At 44.1% G+C, this 22744-nt stretch overlaps 2 protein-coding genes across 11 annotated transcripts in view; one reads left to right on the top strand and one right to left on the bottom strand.

Moving 5' to 3' along the window:
- Positions 1 to 5735, top strand: part of LOC306786567 (uncharacterized protein) — a 28388-nt gene extending 22653 nt beyond the window's left edge. For 3 of the 9 annotated variants that reach the window (XM_079297430.1, XM_079297426.1, XM_079297427.1), the window contains exons 33-38: positions 1222 to 1349; positions 1510 to 1624; positions 1715 to 1795; positions 4603 to 4680; positions 4796 to 4831; positions 5122 to 5611. In XM_079297430.1, the coding sequence (XP_079153556.1) occupies positions 1222 to 1349; positions 1510 to 1624; positions 1715 to 1795; positions 4603 to 4680; positions 4796 to 4831; positions 5122 to 5277 (594 nt within the window). In that variant the 3' untranslated portion in view covers positions 5278 to 5611. Of the gene's footprint in view, positions 1 to 1221; positions 1350 to 1509; positions 1625 to 1714; positions 1796 to 2904; positions 3826 to 4602; positions 4681 to 4795; positions 4832 to 4971; positions 5034 to 5121 lie in introns of those variants that run through there. The other 6 variants (XM_079297428.1, XM_079297432.1, XM_079297429.1 and 3 more) reach the window with 6 other exon arrangements.
- A 51-nt stretch (positions 5736 to 5786) lies between these two features.
- LOC306786617 (bestrophin-1-like) lies at positions 5787 to 9671 on the bottom strand. Of its 2 annotated transcripts, XM_079297436.1 has the most exons (7): positions 9546 to 9671; positions 9068 to 9222; positions 8867 to 8944; positions 8354 to 8506; positions 8181 to 8261; positions 7946 to 8097; positions 5787 to 7855 (listed from the first exon to the last, which is right to left on the bottom strand). In XM_079297436.1, exons 2-7 carry the CDS (start codon positions 9215 to 9217, stop codon positions 6799 to 6801), a joined length of 1671 nt encoding a protein of 556 aa, XP_079153562.1. In that variant the 5' UTR covers positions 9218 to 9222; positions 9546 to 9671; the 3' UTR covers positions 5787 to 6798. The 2 variants fall into 2 exon arrangements, with proteins under 2 accessions (XP_079153562.1, XP_079153561.1); XM_079297435.1 differs by lacking the exon at positions 9546 to 9671 and having other exon boundaries at positions 9068 to 9407.
- Positions 9672 to 22744: the final 13073 nt, after the last annotated feature.

Below are 22744 nucleotides of genomic sequence, written 5' to 3'. Positions count from 1 at the left end.
TAAATTTTTCTTCAAAAAGATGAGACTGTCTACATTCTCTGGGGAGAGGGTAGAGCTTTTTGCAGTCACTATGCCCCCTGCTGTGGAGAACACCCTCTCACTAGGCACTGAAGTGCCAGGTACAGCGAGGTCGCGTCTTGCCATCATGGCAGTGTGAGGGTATTTACACTGATTGCTTTTCCGCCATGCCAGCAGATCACCCCCCACTGGAATGCCAGTTGCTGCCTTGTAGAGTGCCACTTCCTCTGTGATCGTGTTGGCAAAGGTGTGGCGGTCATCATCCTTGCTCGCAAAGGTCTCTCCAAAAAGCTCCTCTATGGCTGACTTCTTCTGTGGAGGAGATGCCTCTGAGTCTGGTCCTGTCAATGCGTGCTCTGTGGCTTGACCCTGCACTTACTTGATCTGTAAAACTAATTATCTCATGTTTCATGAAACTATAATTGGGATGACTACAATGAAATAAATCGCTCTCATTCATTTTTTTGTTACCTCTTCAGTGGCCATAATCTCAGTGGAGAGATCATTGTATGTTCTCAAGCATAGGGCAGGGTCTAGGTGAGACAGGGACTTAAACCTTGGATCTAGTGCAGTAGATCTATGAAGGTAGTCTTGTAGATTAGGGGGGGCCATGTATCTGGGGTTCAGGTCCCCTCTAATGGCAGCCTTCACATCTCTAGTGACTGTGCAGTCATCCTCACTTGGGGCCATGGATTTCAGAGGTAGGATCATGGACACAGATGGTGTAGTTTCAGTGCTCAATAGGGTTGTAATGGTTTTGAGGGGTTTGAGCACCTGGAGGACATCCTCTGCAATTTTCACGTCAGCATCGGACAAGGTGACGATGTTTCTGATATTTTTCTTCAGCGTCTTGTCTGTCAGTGCAGAGTAAATAGCTGCCTGCTGCTCAAGATAACGCTCCAGCATGTCATAAGTGTAGTTCCATCTTGTTGGGACATCATGTATATCAAGTCTGTGTGACTGCAAAGAATTTAGCTGAGAACTACATGGCGCATAGCAGGCTGTCGCATTGTGACCGTTTAGGTGCATTTTTCGAGACGTTGCAACAAAATGTTCAGTTTGTGTCCAAAGTACAACTTTTCATCTTGTCATGTAGCGGGAAGTTTTTTTTCTTCTTTTTTTTATTTTTTATAAAGTAACATAATCTTCGGTTTGCAATCAGCCTTTTTTTTAAATGTTGTACGCGTTTTGTTTTAACTCCAGGAGGAAGAGAAGCGGCAGCAGGAGTTACTGGCTAAGAAGGCCGAGGAGGAGGACCAGCGAGCTCGTAAGCGGGCTGAAGCTCGCCGAGCGCTGGAGCTGGAGAGAGGGCGCCTAGCTGCTGCTGAAAGGTTATTGGTGGCCTTCAATACTCCTATCAATAGTACCATACCAGCTGCTTTATACACCAAGTAATCTGATTAGCTTTTCAACACGGTAAAGGTGGATTAAACTGAAAGCTGCATTGGTGAAAGCAATAAAACAGTTCCTGACTTAATGTCTGTTTTTCAGGGAGCGAGTGGAAAAAGAAAAAGCTCTTGCTCTGCAGCAGGAAGTGGAGAGAGCAGCGAAAGAGAAAGAGAGGCGAGAACTGGAGGAGAAAAGAAAGGCACGTTTGAAAAGACTGGTGAGAAATTGAATGTCTTAAACGCGTGTCAAACGGTGTTTGATTTAGCAGCCCAAAAAAAATGGAAAACACTGACTTCTGTTCCACTAGGAGGAGGAGCGGAGATTAGCTGCAGAAGAGAAAGCTGCCAAAGAGCGAGAAGCTGCTGCTCAAAAGGCCGCTTCTGCAAAGGTAAACCAACAGGGGGACATTTACTTTACTTTAGGTACACCTGCAAACAAAATGGAAAACACTGACTTCTGAGAACTGTCCAATAAAACAGATGTTCTACTGACTGCCAAAGAGCAACATAATCTGATGGTAGAAAAGAGCTTTAAAAGCAAGAAAGTGTAGAAATGTATATGTCTCTGGTCAGGGTAACTTCACATCTGGAAAGATTCCTCAATACCTTTTACCTCTTATCGAAATGTTCTTCATGATATTTCTAGCCTATCTCCACAGTGCTGTCAGCATTAAAGAAGGGCACAGAATGCAGTAGTGGTGCCCTTTCTTAATAGATAGCGTATGTTAAGGAAAATGTCAGCTGAAACATCTGGCCATCGGCAGGCTAATTGTCAAAATACATCTAATTCCTGGAAAACCCCATAATGAAATTAAAAACTGTTTGAAATTTGCCGAATGTTTTGGCTAGGGGTGTCACGGATCACGTTCGGTTCGGATCACGGTTCAGGAGTTCAGATAATTTTTCGGATCAGCAAAGAAAAGGGGAGGAGTCAAATGTAACTTTGCTTTCCATTTATTAAGTAGATAAGTACAAGAACACTGAAAGCAAAAAACTTTGGGCTATAGCCTCTCATAAAAACAAAAATATTGATGGTATCCAAAATGAAATAAATAAAACTCAACTCTGTTTAAGTGAAACATGAATTATGTTGACTTGATACCCTCTTCTTTTAGTCAATACTGAAAGAAAAAAAACTGCAAATGTCTACAGCGTGAAAAAGAAAGCAGAGCAGACCGGCGCTGGCTTACACTGTTAACTGAACTGAACTGCGAGGCAACAATTTGTCTATATTTACTTCCTTCCATTCAAATACACTGCAATAAACGTGGAATGTCTACCGTTCCTATGAAATGATCTACAATGTTAAATTTTTCTTCAAAAAGATGAGACTGTCTACATTCTCTGGGGAGAGGGTAGAGCTTTTTGCAGTCACTATGCCCCCTGCTGTGGAGAACACCCTCTCACTAGGCACTGAAGTGCCAGGTACAGCGAGGTCGCGTCTTGCCATCATGGCAGTGTGAGGGTATTTACACTGATTGCTTTTCCGCCATGCCAGCAGATCACCCCCCACTGGAATGCCAGTTGCTGCCTTGTAGAGTGCCACTTCCTCTGTGATCGTGTTGGCAAAGGTGTGGCGGTCATCATCCTTGCTCGCAAAGGTCTCTCCAAAAAGCTCCTCTATGGCTGACTTCTTCTGTGGAGGAGATGCCTCTGAGTCTGGTCCTGTCAATGCGTGCTCTGTGGCTTGACCCTGCACTTACTTGATCTGTAAAACTAATTATCTCATGTTTCATGAAACTATAATTGGGATGACTACAATGAAATAAATCGCTCTCATTCATTTTTTTGTTACCTCTTCAGTGGCCATAATCTCAGTGGAGAGATCATTGTATGTTCTCAAGCATAGGGCAGGGTCTAGGTGAGACAGGGACTTAAACCTTGGATCTAGTGCAGTAGATCTATGAAGGTAGTCTTGTAGATTAGGGGGGGCCATGTATCTGGGGTTCAGGTCCCCTCTAATGGCAGCCTTCACATCTCTAGTGACTGTGCAGTCATCCTCACTTGGGGCCATGGATTTCAGAGGTAGGATCATGGACACAGATGGTGTAGTTTCAGTGCTCAATAGGGTTGTAATGGTTTTGAGGGGTTTGAGCACCTGGAGGACATCCTCTGCAATTTTCACGTCAGCATCGGACAAGGTGACGATGTTTCTGATATTTTTCTTCAGCGTCTTGTCTGTCAGTGCAGAGTAAATAGCTGCCTGCTGCTCAAGATAACGCTCCAGCATGTCATAAGTGTAGTTCCATCTTGTTGGGACATCATGTATGAGCTTGTGGGACGGTAGCTGTAGCATTTCTTGCTTGGTCTGAAGCACATGAGTGGCTGTTGTGCTTCGGTGGAAAAATGAAACTACTTTCCTGATTCTCCCAAGGAGGCGGTCCATCTGGTTCACTGAGATTCCCCTTTGTGATGCTAAATTGATCACATGTGCAAAACAAGGTAGCTGTGGTCCCAGTCCAGCTTCTATGACTGCATTTGTTTGGTTCCTGGCATTATCTGTGGTGACTGGAATATTGCTTTTGGAATATAGCTTCCACTCTGCTACTGCTTCTGTCAGCACTTGTGCCAGGTTTGTGGCTGTGTGACTCTCACAGCAGCACCGGACTATGAATCTCCCACTCCGCCGTGATGAAGTGAGCGGTCAGTCACGTAGCTCTCCGTTGCCCTGGAGGTCCACCCGTCTTTGGTGATGGCAACAAAGGATGCCTTGGTTAACTCGTCTTGATCTTTTCGTCTTCATATAGGCCTGGAACGATCTTCCCACTGAAGTGGTTGCGTGAGGGGACTTCGTAACGTGGCTCAAGCACTTTAAGCATATTCTGAAATCCTTTGTTTTCTACCACTGAGTATGGCCTCATGTCCGCAGCAATAAAGACCCCACTTGATGCTGTAATGGCTTTAGCCCGGTCTGACTCTGCCACAAACTGTTTCTTAAATGCTGCGAGGATACCTTGTTGCTGCGGCTTTCCCGCCGTCGCTGATAGACCAGGATGGTGGCGCTTCAAATGTGTGGCCATGCTCGATGTATTGCCGTGTTCGTATGGCTTTCTTTGTAAACAATGCCTATGTACCGTAATGGTTTTGTCTACCACCCATACCCCGTCATTATAATTTACAGGGAAGCCAAAATGCACCCAAACTGATCCGTGACACCACTAGTTTTGGCTTAATTGAAAGCTTTCTGTTCCACTAGGAGGAGCGGCGATTAGCTGCAGAAGAGAAAGCTGCAGAAGAGCAAGAAGCTGCTGCTCAAAAGGCCGCTTCTGCAAAGGTAAACCAACAGGGGGACATTTACTTTAGGTACACCTGCAAACGTTGACACAAAGACTTGAATCGATTCTATCCCCAGTGGAGTCACATGTACCTCTTGATTGTCCCCTCTGTAGGCGGCTTCTTGCCTGAATGTGACTGTGGATATCGAGGTAAGAATCTACACTGGCTACATTTGGACTTGATCCCACTCATTGAATAACTGCTTCATAGCGTTTAATATTCTAAAATCAGCAAGAAACCTGTAGGCAACAGTGAAGGGCATATTTACCACTTTTCCGAATTCTTGCAGCACTCTGTAATGGGCCGCCTGTAGGAAAAGGTGCTGACCTCAATAAGACAGTGGATTTTGTGGTAAGTTTAAATAATGCGTTCTTGGCGGATGTTTTGAATCTGTTCCTGTCTTTGAACACTATGGAAACGTGTGTTTTATCCTCTGCAGCGATCGCCACAATCGTACTCCATCACTCCAAAGGCCGGCAACAAACCGTTGCCCAAATTTGGGGACGATTACGGGATGGACCAAAACAGTGACGACTCCACTGATGACGAGTCTGCCCCAAGGAAGCCCGTTCCATCCTGGGCAGAGATGATTTAATATCACGGTCATTTATTATGATGATCAACCTATTTACCTCGCCTTCTGTAGCGTTGTTTATAATTCACTTTAGTAATATTTTTTGTAATGCACGAAGCTGAAATTGACCAAGTCCTCTGTTGTCCAATCATAGTTTAACACCCATAGCTAGGCCCCGCAGGCCTGCTGAGGTCAGTCAATTGTAATATTGTGACTTGTTCCAAATTGAGTTAATTCCACTAATACTTTTTACCAGACTTATTTTGGGTTTGCACAGTGTGACGTCAGTCTCATGCGTCGTCTTAAATCACAACATTGTCTTTAATTTGTTCCCCTCCAGCTCTCAATCTGCAGCACAACATGATGAAGCAGTACTTCAACCCTCCTGATCTAGACTCTCTCTTTGGAACAATTGCGCCACCAAAACTGGAAAATATCTTTTACAAGAGCAAGCCTCGTTATTTCAAACGGACCAGCTCGGCTGTGTGGCACTCTCCTCCCTTTGGAGGCAAGTGATGTCTGTACACTGCTGCAGATACACATATTATATTACTGTATAAAGTTTAATCTGTAAATATTCTTTCTAGTATGTGGACTTGGTGCTTCATGCGTGGGTTTGGACATGAGGTTGCATGGGTGTGTTTTATAACTCAGTGGGATGTAAACGTTTGGAAAACTTTCATTTGTATAATGCGTGAAGCTACCGGCTGTAAATTATAATAAAATGATTGAACAAAAAAAAAAAAGAAATCTTGTGTAGGTTTTTAGATTTGATTATTTGTGAAGCCTAATAAAAGCTTATTCAGCGCAACATTTTATTCGCTGTAAAGGCCAGTGCACACTTACACATTATTTTACCTGATTCAGATTGGCTCTTTTTTTTTGGCCCACTGCTTTTTGTGTCCCTTTAAATTTGGAGATTACTAAAACAAAATGTCTTTATTCACAGGCATTCTATTTCAATAGGGATGATAAATCCCTCCCACATTTTGTAAAGTTCTTCCATACACCGTCCAAGTCCTCTGCTATTGAATTTCACATTTTTCAAATATGATCCACATTTAGCTTATGCATAACGATATTGTTCCAGCAGAAATGCATCGGTTCTCTATTTGTTATGTGTACATCGTTTCCTTATATAATCCAATAAAAATAGTAAGTAATTTCAAGACTACACTTTTTTTTTATTAAAAAAATTAACTAAACATGAAATGCATATGATTTATTAAAGAGTGCACTGATGGAAACAATGCTGAAAAGACTAGAATATACACATTTTCCTGTCGAGTTTCAGACCTAACTAGTTTCTTATTTTTCCTTCACATGTTGAGGGTTAAATCTCTTACAAGTAGGTTAATTGTTCTATAACAGTTTAACAAAGTAGAGCCTAACTACTGTGTTTGCAACACATACGTATCTATTGTGTGTAGGGCTCCAGATGACTAATACAGTTCAGATGTAACATGAATTCGTGCGCGTTTGTGTGAAATACTTTGAATGCCACATGTATACAAAACCCACGGTCTGTCACACCTTGTGTTCTCATTCTTGCTCCTTCCCTCCTGCCGCCTTCTTCACGCCACCGTCCACCAAAACGCCCAGCAGCTCTCCTTCAGCCAATGAGATTCCTGAGTCATTGGGCGAGTGTTGCTGATTGGTTTCTTGCTGCGATGGCGCCGAAGTGGAAACGGTGTCCATGTTGTTGCTCAGCCCACCATTGGTGCCCCCGTTGCTTGATCTCATGTTGGTGCTGAAATTCCCATGGCTACTAAAATGAGTGTGACTTGTACCGTTGCAGAGACTTCCCGTCACGTTGGTGCTTGTTGCATTAATGCTGCCAGAGCTGCTGTTGGGATTATGGGGATTTGTAGCTGCTGTTCGGGAAGGAGGAGTGAACGAGAACACCCGTTCTCCTCCGCTTCCTGCAGTCAGAGCACTCGGGGGCCCGGGCTGGCTGTCAGCTGAGGGGAGGGTGTCCAGAGTAAGGCGCGGTGGTGGAGGGCGGCGAGACAGCAGGCCGTGTTCAGGTCTGTGTTCAGGTCTGAGTTCAGGCGGAGGGTCTGGGAACGAGAACATAGGGGCACTCTGGACCTCGCCATCCTCACTCAGCCAGGGGAAAGCAGAGGGTGGGGGGACGTGGTTGGGGGTGTCGGGGGGCAGCGGCTGTGAGCCCGCCATCTGAGGAGCCAGGGAGCTGCAGCTGCGGTTCCACTCGTTCTGAGTTCGCCGGGCAGGTCGAGGGCGAGGCACCGCGGGGGGCACACAGTGGATGGGTGTTTGTGGGCAGCTGTAGAAACCCGGTCTCTCATTCAGGGGCATGGTGGAGAAGGCATAGTCTGGATCTCGCTCGTGGTTCAGAGGCTGGCGGCTTTGCGGTGGAGTCAATGAGGCCTCTGGGTGCAGGTAAAGAGGGAAGCGGCTCAGTGGCGCTCCAGGGCGGCGGCGCAGCAGAGAGACGCGGGAGGAGCGAGGAAAGTTAGGGGACTGGACACCGAGGACACGACCCAGCCCTCCGAGCAGCGGGGTGGAGTAGTTGGCTTCCTCGTGTTCTTTAATTTGCTCCAGATTGGACTGAAACTCCATCTCCTCCTTGGGAACACTAGTTCAGATGAAATAAGTGGTTATATGGTTGGGAGAGTATTTCTCGGTATTTAGAATTGTCTGCCAGAAAGTAAAAACATTACTGAACCTGATATCCAGGGCTGAGCCCATGAAGGAGGGTTTGCGATGTTCAGCGCTGGCAGCAGTGTAGGGAGGCTGAGGTTCACACTCATTCCAGTACATATCCCTCTCCACCAGCGGCAGGCTGTCGTACATCTCGTCCACCGACAGCAAGGACACCTGAGAGACAAATCAAAACAGGAAGAATAAGACCGCCTCTGTCTGCGGCTGATGTGAAAGTGGCAAATAGTTTGAATCCAAACCTGTAAATTGCGATCGACGAGCCAGTTGGTTTCAAAGTCGTCGTCGTCTTCTCCAAAAGGATTGATGAGTTGCTCAGCCACCTGAGACCACGAGCAGAAAGACACCACAATACAGCTCGGCAGGACAAATGAAGAGCATTTCTTGTGCAGCATCAGCGTGACTTGAACCTCACCTTCAGCCAGCCAACATAGAAGAAGAACTGCAGCAGGGTGAACACGGGCAGGTAGAAGTCCAGATCGTGACCGGAGTAGCCTTGAGCTGGATCCAAGAACTGACGACCGATCAGACAAGCCAGGAAGAAGCTGTAGACCGCCACTGTGGCCACCTGGTTAAAAAACACGAGTCACGCGTGTTTCACAACTCCCTTTGAGGAAACGGTCTCTTGTCAAGTCTTTGCATTATTGTTGTGCACTCATTGTGTTTTGCTTGGTCAGATTTCTAATTTGACAAACTGAGTTAATGATTTTAGGTCCACGATGATTCGGATTAGAGTGACACACTAAATGTCATTCTCTATCGCCCACCAGCAGCCTAATATAAGCTCTACATCGCCATTAGCAGTGTTATCTCTTTTTAGACACCTAATCATTGCACATTTATCACAACACAAGAACTGTTCATTCAATTTGTTCAATCGCAAATGCATCTACGATATTTCAGTTACAACACAGTATATCAACAAAACCTGAGTGTAGACAAGAGGCAGGCTGATCCAGTCGTAACCATACAGCTTCATGCACTTTGCCCGTAAACTGTTCAACTCCTGAACAGAGGGAAAAAAGCAGAACAGCTAAATGAGGGGGGGGGGAGCAATTTTAAAAAATGTTTCAGAACGTGATGATGTTCAACTCTTTCGGCCTGCAGACAGATGCACTTGATGACCTACAGTGAGAATGGCTGTGAGAGCCACGTCGTTGTTGATGCGACCCTCAATCCGAGCCCTCAGAGCCAGGCTGACGAACCACATGCAGGGAACCCAGAACTTGTTGTGAGGAGAGCGCAAGTCCTCCAGGTGCCTCAGCTCATCGGACGTCATCAAACCTGAGAGACACAAACACGGCATGGAAATAAAGGAATGACACGAAGAGACAAAGCATTTAAGACGTTTGTTTCCATGTTTGTAGTTCTTTACTCAGCCGTTACATCAGTAGCATGTAGCATACAAATAGTTCAACCACATCAGATGGAAACACACTGAGTCTCAACCGGTTCCATGCTGGACCACCTTACACAGTTTTCTTCTTTTTTCTTCTTCTTTTAAATAGTGCAAACAGATTCAGCAGATTTTGATGTTGTTGTCTTATGACTGGTACCAGCGACAGTGAGTTTTGGTGGTTTCGTGGCCACGTTGTACCTGCCCGCACCACATGCTCCATGGTGGGGAACCTCTTGTAGACGGCCGTGCTGACGGAGCGGTAGATGAGCACACCAGAGAGGTTGGCGTATCGCATCAGAGTCCGTCGGGTCAGCCTGGAGGCCTCGTCTGTTCCCCGAACATGACCACCCACTAATGCTGCCAAGCGGTCCGGCCAGGGGACATTCTCAAACTGGCCCCACCAACGGGACACAACCAAGGTGACATAGAAGCCTGGCAAAAAAAAAAAGAACATTGCAAGTACAGAAGTGCATGCCAACCTCCTGTGATCGTTTCCAGGAGAATGGTCTTAGATTGAGATGTAGATCCATGAAACAGTCAGCCTCAACTCACCCAGCACAAAAGACACCGGGATGAGCTCTGCATAGCGGTCACAGTATATCGACAGCTTCTCAAACAGCCTCTTCTGGTCATCGGTAAGCACAAACCTGGTGAAGGAAACATCTATTGAGCCCATTACAACTAAAACACAGGGAGGTGAGCCCTGTGACACTTTCTGGTCCAACATACAACATCCCAAATGAATCCGTTTTTGCATAAAACTTTTCTTATTACCTCAATTTTTGTATGTTGTTGTATCACAAACAAGAAACATTTACTGCTAAAGTAACACACCAACTTATCCTATTAAAACAAAAAATGTGTTCTCATTGTAACATAGGCATGTTGTAATGACTTCCATATGTTATCAAAATGAGAAAATTGTCTGTTTTAATAAAGTAAAGCCATTTAATAAAAAACTCAAAAACTCTTGTGTAGAACATGAAGTGGATCTCAAAATTAAAATGAGAACATTGCATTGTTCAGCCATGTTTAGAGCCGCTGAGAGGCAACAGAAATGCTCTCAATCTCGTAGACATAGCGCCTTTAAGTAACGCTGCCACTGGAGCGGATAAATCGGTCCGGGTTCTGATATTAGCCGATACTTATCGTCAATATCGGGCGTATATATCGGCCGATAAGTAACACAAAATTTCAGTACAGAAATGCCAAAGAAATAATTATTATTATTTAGAAACCGTGTCTCTGTTACGTAGTTTGAAGTTTCAACTACAGAATGTCCTCCTTAGTACCTCGGTCACACTTCTTCAATGAACTAAATCTAAGTGACCCGTAACAAAGATGTTTAGGTAAAAAAAAATATAGAAGATTGAAGTTCTGCTATGAGAGTACCTATAAACAATGCTGAAGAAGTAGTAGAGAAGACTGAAGATGATGAGCTCTCTATAGAGCAGTTTATAAATGCTGCCCTTCCAACGCAGAAGCAGGTGAAAGAAGGTCCCCAGACCTGCATCGGCAACCCTGCGAGAGTACGTTACAGTCATTGCTGCTTGCTGGCCAACTTGCTGGGTGACTGTGTTGTGACATGAAGCAAACCAGTGTGGCTGTGTTCTCTGTGCTTCGTCTCAGCTCAACGTCAGCGATCAGCCTGGATCTCATAAGGCCAGTTTGGTCACAAATCTAAAATGATAAAGTAAAAAAAAAACATATATTTTCTCTACGTACTCTTTAATCCATATGTTTGGTTTCTCTTAATCAACTGATACTGATTTTCCATTTTTCTGCACATTTAAATAACCATTTCAAATAATATTTTCCCTTATTTCATAGATCTGAAATACACCAATACATCTGAGGAGATGTTCGCGGGGCTACAACAGGCAAATGCAACATGCGAGGGCCTCAAACACAAAGCTGTGAAGTTTTTACCTACCACGCAACATGAAAACGTCTGTCCATCGGAGTCACTGTGGCCCGAGATGTGTAGCCGCAGCGTTCGTTGGAATGATGTTGGGGAAAAAAAGGAAGCCGGAAAGAAAAAGAGAGCAGGGGACTCCTACACCTCCGGTCACTTGATGTGTTAATCTGCTTCAGCAACAAAGCTGCATTGTGAGGCCAGGTCCTGTTAATCTGAACAAATCTGAGGACAGCAGAGCGCCCACACTGCCACAAATTGGTTGCTGAAAGGCACGAGTGCTGAGTAGTTGTGTTGACATTTTTGAAATATAACTCTATGAAAGCAGTTTACTCAAGGTGGAACACCCAGTTAACTATCTCTGGCTTTTGGTGAACACACAACCTGTTTGAACGTATTCTCATTTCTTGATTTCAGTTCACACCTATACAGGGAACATTGATTCATTTTGTGTCATTCGGTTTTTCCTCATGGAAACCTCTTGATCAGGTGAGACTGTGTGTCGTCGTCCCCCCCCCCCCCTCTCTCTCTCTGCTGGAAGAAATGTGTACAGCTGTACTCTAACTGGCCAGAGGGTGTTAGTGATTAACCCTTCCTGTCTAACCAGGAGACCAAAAAGCAGAGAGAAGTGCGGACAGAGTTCAATCTTGAGATTATTAAAGCACGATTTCAGCTGTTTTGACAGATTTGTGATGCTCCTGCAACGACTAGAGATCAATTTTGAACACTTTGGTGAGTATGTTCTGTGCATTTTTGCTGTCCTTAAATCATCCTGGATTAAGTTTCTCGCAGCTTCTCGTGTATGATACTGTCCTAACTTAAGTTGAAGTAATGTTTACACTGGATATCTCACAAAGAAACACATTCCTTGAGCATGAGAACCGGCAAATAAAAGAGCCTGAGCTCCTCTGGCACGTGTGTAAGTTATTCAAACACTGCAGAGGTCTTGACTCGTCCACTGGCTACTGAACGACTTTGACTGTGAGGTTTATTGAGTGAAACTTTTTTAGTTTTCGTGTGATTCCAAATTCCAGGATGAAACTCTTTCTCTTCTGAATTGTCTGTGCTTGGCACCCGCAGGTATATCAGGATCACTAAACACCACTAAAAGCATTTGACAAACTGATTGTAACCTCAGTGGAGACGTCTACAAGTTCCCGAGGAGCCTGAGAGAGACATGGATGCTTTTGAGGGAATTCACAGCGTCCAGATTTCCTCATCTCCCCCGTCTTCAACGGCAGCCAGTCCAGGATATGAAGTCGTCAGAGCAGGGAGATCTGGAATAGCAGTGTATTCCTCTGCAGTGTTCTTCGGCACATCTGATGCCCTGGGACCGCCAGCCGCCAGACACAAGTACAGCAGGGAAGCCGAGGAGGAAGGCTGCATGGTTGGACGGTGAGTGTCAAAAGATGAGTTTGATTTGACCTGTATGGGCGGAACACGATTGGTTTAAATTTTATTTTTTAAGCGTCGTTTTAGATCGTTTCACTTCTGACGAGCTCCCTGTAAAGCTGAGCACAATGGCGGTAAAGGATTCAAGTGTTTCCCTCTCTGCCTTGTTGGTACCACCTTTAGATACAGACGAGATGATTATCTTATGTAGCCAACAAGTACAACAAAACTTCCCACATGTGGTTCAATTAGACATGATGTGAAGTGGAACATCGTGAAGATTGATTCTTTTAGAATGGTGTCCATCACATTTAGGTAGCAGCCATGTGGTGAAGTCAAATGACTACATATGTAAACTATGTAGTTATTACTTTAACTCCAACAACACATGATGTCGTCTAAGGCTTGTTTCGCATGAAGTCTTATTCTGCATTACAGCCATCAGACTCCATGCAGCACGTTCAGCACACATTCAGGTTTTCAGTCCGTGGGTCTCCTGCAGGTCAGATCAGGATTTGTTTCAATTGTATTTTTGTTGCTTTATTAGAGGGTACAGTGGAGAGCTGACAGGAAATGAGGGACGAGAAAGAGATGAAGGATGATGTGAAACAAAGGCCTCTGGCTGTAGGCAACAGATAAATTATAATATATTTTGTGCTTTTAGTTTTAGTGATGCTGCATGATTGCACTACATCTTTTTTATTTTATGTGTATTATCAAGGAATTAGTTTGCAAAAATAAAACATGGAAACGATAGAAACCATTTATTTTAAACGATACATTTACTCTGTAGGCTGGACCTCCAATTGTGCAAAGCTGGGAACTAAACTTGGGCTTTACTGTGTGTTATTTATGCTTTAATTAAACATTATATCATCTGAAATGACAGGGCCTGAAAGTTGCTCCTGCTTTTTTACTCAATCTAGACCCCTGTCTTGAAGATTATCCCTCAGTCATTTTCCTTTTTATTTAGTAGGCCTAATGTGCTTCTGTTTATATGTTTCATACTTAAAGACAGCAGGTTTGACGCCAGGTATTCCAGCATAGAAAGTAAAGAAAAACTGTACATAATGCACAAACAGTGGTGCAGCGCCACATTTCTTTCCTTAGAGATTCAGCAGGACAATCAGGCCACGGTACTCCACTTTGAAATGATTCTTTGTTTACTGAACAATGTTTAGGGCTTCACCCCCCTCGTTTCCCGAAGGGGTTAACTGTTAGAGCCGCACGTGCTCCCACTTACAGATAAACAGGTACGCGTATCAGGTGTTGGTTTACTGTGGATGTTGGCTCGAGGTTATTGTGCGGTGCGCACTGTTGTGCTCGGGCAGAGGACCGGCCCGGGTTTTGTCGGTGAGGGCGTTGGGAGTGGATGCGCTGTCATGTGACCGGTGCGTAAAGGGCAGAACCGGAGTGGAGAGACACTCGCTTTTTTGAATCGATGTCTCCCTGAGACATTGCGCTGCACGCAATCAACCATACACTGCCGCAATTCTGCAATTACTCGCACACAAACCACGTCTGGAAAAGATCTCTGCCGATCTGCGTTTTATAGTGTACGCCTTGCACGAACTCGGTCCCGGAGGAAATGCCGACATATTGTGCACTTTCTAAATATGAATCGATGTCTCCTTGAGACATTGCGCTGCACGCAATCAACCATACACTGCCGCAATTCTGCAATTACTAACACACAAACCACGTCTGGAAAAGATCTCTGCCGATCTGCGTTTTATAGTGTACGCCTTGCACGAACTCGGTCCCGGAGGAAATGGCGATATATTGTGCAGTCCTTTTTAAAACCATTAAAAGCATCAAAACATAAGGCAAAAGAAAAGGAGATTTAACAGCAATTAAGAACAGTGTAAGAAATAAAATACAGTAGTAAAATGCAGAAATGCCTCCTTGTTTGTTTCCACGCACCTACAACATTGTGGTACATCTTCTAGTTGATTATATTAGTTGTGTAGAATCGTGAGTGTGTAAAATGACTTAAAGGATATTGTTGCCCAGAATCTCTTCTTTAATTGGGTATATAACATGTTTGTAACATTCATTATATTAGTGTTGGGGTCTGACCAAATGGCTTCAATATGTGCTGTGGACAAAGAGAATCAGGCCTTAACTTTTTCAAGCAAAGGTCTCATCCTGACCTGTAGTTTGATGAGAGCCAGCTCCTCTGGGTGGAATTTCACACTTGGGTGTGAATCCCCCCCCCCCCCAAAAAACTATGGTTCCTGAAGTCACCTGGGTGCACCGCTGCAGTCTCATTGGCCGAGAGCCAAGGGGCTCCGGGACCCCCTGTGGTTCAGCCACTGTTCTATAAAACTGTCTGTAGATCAGACCTCCATGCTTTTTCCCTTCGACCTCGGTTGAGTTAGGGAGCACGCAACCGCTCTTCACCCGGACCGTCGTCCTGGACGCATGAAGATACATCGGCCTCTCCTCCCCCCTCCAGCACGACGGAGGCCACGAGGACGCAACGGCCCTTCTCCCCTACTCAAACCCTGACAGGTCACGAGCCATTTCGCTGGACGAAACAGCCCGCGATAACGAATCCGCTTCAGCGATCCGTTCTCTGCTTTTCCTTCTTTTTCTTTTTGCGCACACTCCGGCAGGAAGACGTCTAATCCTCTCCTGACCGATGATTACCGGGAGACCTACGGACCACGTCGTCTCAGCCGAAGTTAAACTGTCCTCCCTGCAGCGAGGATAGTTCACGTCTGCGTTTCGCTCCAGGACGAGCTCACGCCACGACGGACCGAAGCCGCACCAGCAAAAGCCGTGCGACACACAGCGCCCGCTACCAGCCGCGCTGCAAGCAGCCCCCCCCCCTTCCTGCCGAGAAAAAGGACCGCTTTGCCACGAACACTTCAACGTTGCAACGAAGCATCGACAAGTAAGATTCATGGCATCTGGGCATAGCTTAACTTAAATTAACATAAGTTTAATTCAGGTCATTCATTTATATGTTGATATTCCCGTGTTTTTCTGTGTTTAAGTTACTGTCGCGTGATATTACGCAACTCTTTACGGAGCAGAGAAGCTCCGCTGTATTCGTGTATTAACTATGACTGTTTGCTTGGGATTTATTTGATTTCTTTTCATTTGTTTTACTACACTTCGTGTATTATTCTCTCCTCATTAAATCAGCTCTGTGAGTGAAGTGTGGAATCTCGGCAATCGTACATAACTGCTGGCAGTTCTACCGACAACGGCACGTTGTGTACGATACGCCAGCGATCCCCATTCTCACTGCAACGCGGACCGCCCGCAGAAGCTTGATTCATGACCCCCACCTTTGCTCTCTCTTTCTTATCTCTGCCCCTGGGGAAACCCCGTTGAAACGATCGCCTCACAACACACGTGCTGCATCGGCACACGTGATTACATACAGCAGTCTCACCGCCATTTTGTCCGAGTCACTCGACTCCGCCATCTGGTGGTAGTTTAGCTAGTTTAGCTGTAGTATCTTAAGGCCCCTCCCCTTTTGGCCCGCGTCACTCGACGCCGCCATCTTTGTAGTTTTTAGCGGTAGCTGTAAGACTCTCCTTCCTGTTCACCCACAGACCCACCCACACACACACACACACACACACACACACACACACACACACACACACACACACACACACACACACACACACACACACACACACACACACACACAGACATACACCCTCATCCATTTTATTCATTCTTTAGTTTAGGCATATAAAATTGTATGATAACGTTTGTTGGTTGCAATATTAATTGATCTGATCATTTATTATTTTGATTTAATAAACTCTGTTATACTTTAAGGAGCAGTCGTCTGTGATTACTTGTGCATATGTATTTGATAAGACTGTATGTAGTAGCCTGTGCTCGAACTTAAAACCTTCACTGTCACTGAATGTATAGTCATACGCAGACTATTGACATTATGAGTGACTACTAATTATGAGACTTAGTTTTATCGTTTGGTTATTGGTCCCTGTTCGCAGGGTGGTGCCCCGTTTTTATTAATAATCATTAATAATTGTTACATACATCAATAATTCTATTGATGTCAAGAATTCAGTTTCTTAAATGCTGATAACCCAAACACGCTCCTTTAGATCCCAACATTAGTTTCTGAAAAGTGCATTCTACGACACTCTTCGCTAAACTTTCTCGCTGGAACCCTAAATGGTCCTCTCTCGGTACCGAAAGGTGAATTGCCCTGCCACGGCATTCAAGATCAGTTGAACGGGAAATAAAAACAGTGGTGTCTAAGAGCAGTTGTTCAGGTTTGTCACTGCTTATAGTTTCTAGGAAGCATTGCACAAGCATGTGTCAATATCAGAATGATAGCGAGTGGGCCACCGGCAGCTGGTGCCTTTGAGAACGTTGTACAGCTTGTGATAGAGTGGACCAAATTATTCTCATCATGAAGCTGAATTTTTGGCTCAGCTGTAGTCTGCTTTTGCTTTACTTTATCATATAAAAATGAAGTCATTTTCATTAGAAATTAACTCTTAACTTCTGCCCCCTTGTCATGTGGGGCCCTTCAAGGTTCACCTTAACGTTCACCTTAACGTATCCTCGCCATTTAAATGCTCACTCCAGGTCATAGCACTTGGCAATGCATGTTACCTTATTATGCTGATGATACCCAATTCGAATAAAATCAGCTTCTGATTTTAAAAAGTACAAGGATCACTATGACTGGCCCATTTGCCTTTCAGTGCTTTATGTACTTTCTGTACAGTAAAAGGTAACGAGCTAAATGGAAGACCACAATTCACAGGAATATCAGGACAGGGTTTCACAGGTGCAGGGCAGAATAAATCAGAAAGCCAAAGGATATTAAAATGCTCGTCAAAACAATTATACATATCAAATTTGTCATGAACAGCAACACAGTCTTTCGTTGAGTTGTGGATCCACTTGAGTCTCTCCAAAAGTTTTCAAATGCTATGGTGTCCTCTGACCATTTCTTACGATGTCCTTCTTTCTTGAGAAAGGCGTTGTCAGTAACTCCGCCACTAAATCCGTTTCTCCTCCTTATTCAGCCATTGAGTGTTAAAAAAACAAAGCTAGGTAAAAAAATGAATAAACTACACCAGGCAAAACCCTAAAGATGTTATAATTTCTTCCATATCTTTCAATTTGAACTCTTATTCCTCCAACTAAGCTCTGCTGGCAAGTTAAGTTTCAATTCACGATAGTCACGTGCTCGCCCACTGACCAATCACAGCACACGTTGCACCTCACTGCAGCGCTGCACCACAAAACTGAGCTGCGTGTTGTTGTGGAATATTTCTATGAATAGTCGGCAGAAGAGTGTCAAAGTGTTATCAAATCAATGTCAAATGAAACAGAGTCTGGATGAACGATCAAAGTTGTAATAGTCAATTTATTTGCTTGCAAGCAAAGAGAACACAGTCTCACAGATACATCACCGTCATCTGCAAGAGGTGCTCTGACGACACATTCAAATGCATGGACATTCATGCCCAGCCAGCATGCTGTTATCTTGGTTCGCAAACAAGAATAAACAGAAGAAGGAAACCAGTCAAGGCAGATGTTTTTCTTTGAAGCATAGTGTCTTTATAGACTTACATTCTTTTAACCCTAAAGCATAAGACTATGACATATTTCCCCATCACAGTGTTAATGCTGATGTATTTGTAGGCCAGCTAGCAGGTGCTGACACATCAAAGAATACGCCCAACATGTCAAACTAAAGATCTGATTGGTTGAACACTATGACAATCAACAATATCGTCCCCATTCACTTCAACTGCAAAGGGATTCACTTGTGAGTCTGCAGGTCTCGGGCCTCTCTTCTTACCTAGAGACACAGAGGTGAAATCTGATTGGATAAAAGCTCTACTTAAAACAAGCTGCACTGGAAGCAGAGCAACTGAGCTGTGCAATGAGATAATAAAATAATTTTAGAAATTATAATACATAGTGTATTTAAGACAAATTATAAAATAGCTATAACTTTGTGATTCTGTTTAGGCCAGCAGAGAAGGCCTTGAAGGCCCTGACGGCCCACCACTGCAAATGTTCCTTCAGGATTTCAACTGAGCTCAAATAAGCATGCCAACGTCCTGGTACCGTCACACTGACTATCATATCCTGGGTATTATTATTGTGTGTTATGTTGTATTTTTCTGTGGGTCACAATGTTGATGTTATAATAAATGTTGATTGTTTAAATATTCATTTGTTAAAGTGAAGCATATGTCAACGTAGCAAGTGTCAAGAAGAGTTGACCCCTCAGAGCTGCCTCGGTAACATGTGAGCACATTCAAGGGAGAATCAGGATATAAGAGCACAAAGCATATACTCAGAATAAAGTGTAATCAAAAGATAAAGTGTATGAATTATATAACGAAATGTTTAATCAATATGTAACGAATGTTTAAATGCATAGAGTGATATAACTATTATAATAAGTGTTTAACAAATGTTCTGTGTAACTGGAGCTGAGATAGAAATGTATAGTCAGAATGACTTTGCAGAAATCAGAGGCAGATGTTATGGGTGGAGTTAGGAGGAGAATGTTGCAAGAGATGAGTCACAGGCAGGAAGCCTGGACTTATACGGACATGTTCGAACCCAACGCCCTTTCCAGAGGGTGGGGGGATGAGATCATGTATTGAACAGGAGGGGGCTGATAAAGCCCGAATGAGACATAAAAGGAGACGTTTGCAGGCAGCACACTGGGATTTCAACACGAGTGCCGTCCAAGAGCACAGAGGGAAGATACGGACGATCACAACTGATGTATTGAGGACTTCGTCTCCGTTCACGGAAAGAAGACCGCTGTTCGTGGACAACAAGAATTAAAAACGGAGGTTTTCCTCTCCCCACTGCTCGACTCTTAACATCTGGACAACGGAGAAGATGCAGCAGCCCGAGAAAGACTTTGTACTGAGTTTTGAGGACTGTTGAACGGGCTCCGCTGCAGAGCAGGAGGACCGAGGGTCTGGCCAGACCTTCGCTCCTAACAACTCCAAAAGAACCTTTTTCATCGCACCATTGAACATCCAGCTCCAGCCGAGCCGTCTCGGCATCTAAAACTAATGAGTATAATCGAAGAAGAAAATTAAAGTAACGAATCAAGTGTAGTAACATTTTATGTGAGCTGTAGCTTTAACCCTTGCAAACTAACCAAATATAACCTGCAATAAATATCTAATCTGCATTTAAAGTAAATTTCTCAAGTGCATTCATTTGCTCAAGTAGTAAAAAGTTCCTCGTGGTAGTAAAAAGTTAAAGCCATTGTATGTCTAACAACTGAGTTCTGAAAGGTTATCCTAGAGACCGAATCCACTTAACAATCCCTTACGGTTTTAGAAAGAATTAATCCTAGCCGTTAAAACCTAACCTGGCATTTACCAAGAGCACGGATCCATAAGAGGGAAGCTGCCATAACCGACGCGACTGGTGGGAGCGCCCGGGGCCAGGACTGGTCTCTCGGCCGAGTGCGCTCTGACCGGAGGAAGCAGGGTAGACGTTGGGAGTAACGGCAGTTAGCGGAGCCAGGCGAGTTCCCTCGCAAGAACACCAGCTCGACAATCTTTTAATAGAGAGCTGAGTCAGTAAGTAGCCCCGTATCGGGCCAGAAGTACCCCAGGATCTAACACAAGTAAGGGCTAAACAGGGCTACATATGAATGCATGGGACTTTGAACTCATAGAACAGTATAGCTGTATCATAAGCTAACCAGGCCTCTCTGCACCTTAGTCAGAGTATATTCATTTAAATTGGGCTATTGTCGGCACATTCCTAAATTCTATATTTTCGTAGACCCTCTCCAATTCACCTACATTTGTAACAGCGGTATCATCTGAAGAATCTGAACTAAAATTGGAATTGAGAAGGTGGGCTACATATATTTTTACAAGCTGATCATTATGAAGTAACCATTAAGCCTTGTAACTAACCATTGAGCCATGCATTGCATATGATAAATACATTTATATGTAGACTATGTTCAGTCCAGTCATTAATGATTAAAACCAATGCAAAGAAGCTCAGCAATTAGACTTGTTACAATAACATGCTTGTTTGGCACCACACATAGGAAGTGCGGCCGCATAGTAACTTATCCACACAGTTTTGCATACTTTGAATAAGGAGCCTGTTTGCAGCGTGTATAATTGAGTGTAGGTTTATTATAGTAAAAACAATGACAACGATGATTGTGTGGCGGTGTTAAAGAACAGAACACAAATATTCATGTCTGCTTTGGTGTGAGAGGTTTGAACTGGAAAAATCACCAACAAAATATGACGCAGTTTCGTTGTCGTCTCTGGTGTGAAAAGGGCCTTTAAACTGACACACACATTTTGATGTTTTTTTCTCCACTTCCTTTAGTGCAGTGATTCTCAACTGGTGGGTCTTGACCCAAAAGTGAGTCGCGGACCCGTTTTCAGTGGGTCGCGGGCCTTTGCCTGAAAAAATAAATAAAATCCTGTGCTTTTATTTTGAAGGGGATTTTTTATGGAGCGGAGTGCCATCTATTCACACTCCTTAACAGTATTTGGCGTTAATGCCTTGTAATGCAAATAGACACCTGCCATTTCACAGTATAGAAGAACACCCACAAAGTTTGTTTTCATGCTCATTGAGCAAAACGCAAGTACGACACCGACTACATGAGATATGGATTTTCTTACATTGAGGACAAAAGAGGGAAAAACCTCAGTGAGTTTTGTGCAGCGAGATTCTGGCACAAGAAAGCATGAAGCCGTCATTTGAAGCTCTGTCAAATGACACTATAAGTAGACGAATTGAAGACATGTCGGATGACATCAAACAGACCACATCTCGAATTAAGGCAAGTGGTCATTTTGCATTACAAATGGACGAATCTACAGACATCACAAACAAAGCAGTTTTACTCGTTTACATGAAACGTGTGAGACAGGGACTGACAGGAACAATTTCTCTGCACTAGAGAGCTCCCTACTATACGATTGCAGACATTTCCAGCTCAGGTTCAAACTGCATCTTTACATAAAATACATTTGAGAAGTTGAACATTTGCATGTCTTGATATCCCTTCTGCTAAGTTCTACTCAACTTGTCCATCGTGTTATTTTTCATTGATTATCCTGTGGTAGTGTAGTCGGGTAGATTTACACAATTTTCTGTAAATAGACTCAGCAGAGCCCCAAGTTGTGCGAGAGGACATTGATCAAAGCCCAGATACGCTGTCAGGACAGCTTTAGATCTATCGGGGACACCGACTTGATGACAAAGTGTGTGGAGGTTTTGGTTACATGTGGAATATGTCACGGACACACTCATTTGGAACATGCACTGATTGCACACACTGTAGTCACTTGGTACTGCATGAAAAGCTAAAAACCTTTGCAGAGGTTATTATTATTGTAGTGTTATGGGGGAACACATACATTCAGGTGCGCAACGCATTTATTTATTTGTTCAACCCAATCTCATGGGGAGGAGTTTAAATAGCATCTGGCATTTTCGCCAGACGTGTATTAAACATTTTAGGCTTAAGGTTATGTTTGGGCAACAAAACTACGGCGATAGCCGCAGTTAGGTTTAAGCAACAATATGAGACCCTGACGGCTGCAGATAGTTTTATGCAACAAAAGTAAGATGACGGCTGCAGTTTGGTTATAGGCAACAAAACTACGGAGACAGCCACAGGTAGGTTTAAGCATCAAAACGAAGATGACGGGCGCAGACAGGTTTAGGCAACAAAACTAAGGTGATGATCACAGTTAGGTTATGTTTAGGCAACAAAACCACTAATTACAGTTTAGATAAAACATCATGGTTGGGCTTAAAATAAGTACATGAACTAAATTAAATCCTAACGGACACAACATAACAGGACAACACGTCACTAACAAAACAAACACTTGGGACACCGGTCTCAAACACCAGTCTCCTGGTCACAAGTCCTTTCTTGAGAAAGGGCAAGCTCAAATCGTGGCAGCGGCAGCTAGTACAGGCACTTCCTGTTGCAAGCTCAGCTGCCACCGTGGCAGCTGGGCTTGCAACAGGAAGTGATTGCCACCGTATGTGGCAGCTGCCACTAGCATCTTGTGGCAGCTGCCAGCATTTCGGAGCGGATTCCGCGG

The sequence above is a fragment of the Melanostigma gelatinosum genome (genome assembly GCF_949748355.1).
Source record: "Melanostigma gelatinosum genome assembly, contig: SUPER_1_unloc_2, whole genome shotgun sequence".
Lineage (NCBI taxonomy): Eukaryota > Metazoa > Chordata > Actinopteri > Perciformes > Zoarcidae > Melanostigma > Melanostigma gelatinosum.
The sequence above is the reverse complement of the archived record's forward strand: the minus strand, read 5'-3'. Positions and strand labels throughout refer to the sequence as shown.

Excerpts from the sequence above, each read along its gene's own strand:
- LOC306786617 (XM_079297435.1), bottom strand. The coding sequence starts at position 9,244 with ATGCCGTGTTTGTGTCTCTCAGGTTTGATGACGTCCGATGAGCTGAGG. Across the intron at positions 8,262-8,353 it reads TCTATGTTGGCTGGCTGAAG|GTGGCTGAGCAACTCATCAA; the intron begins GTGAGGTTCAAG and ends TCGTGGTCTCAG. Across the intron at positions 8,098-8,180 it reads TCGTCGATCGCAATTTACAG|GTGTCCTTGCTGTCGGTGGA; the intron begins GTTTGGATTCAA and ends TTTGTCTCTCAG.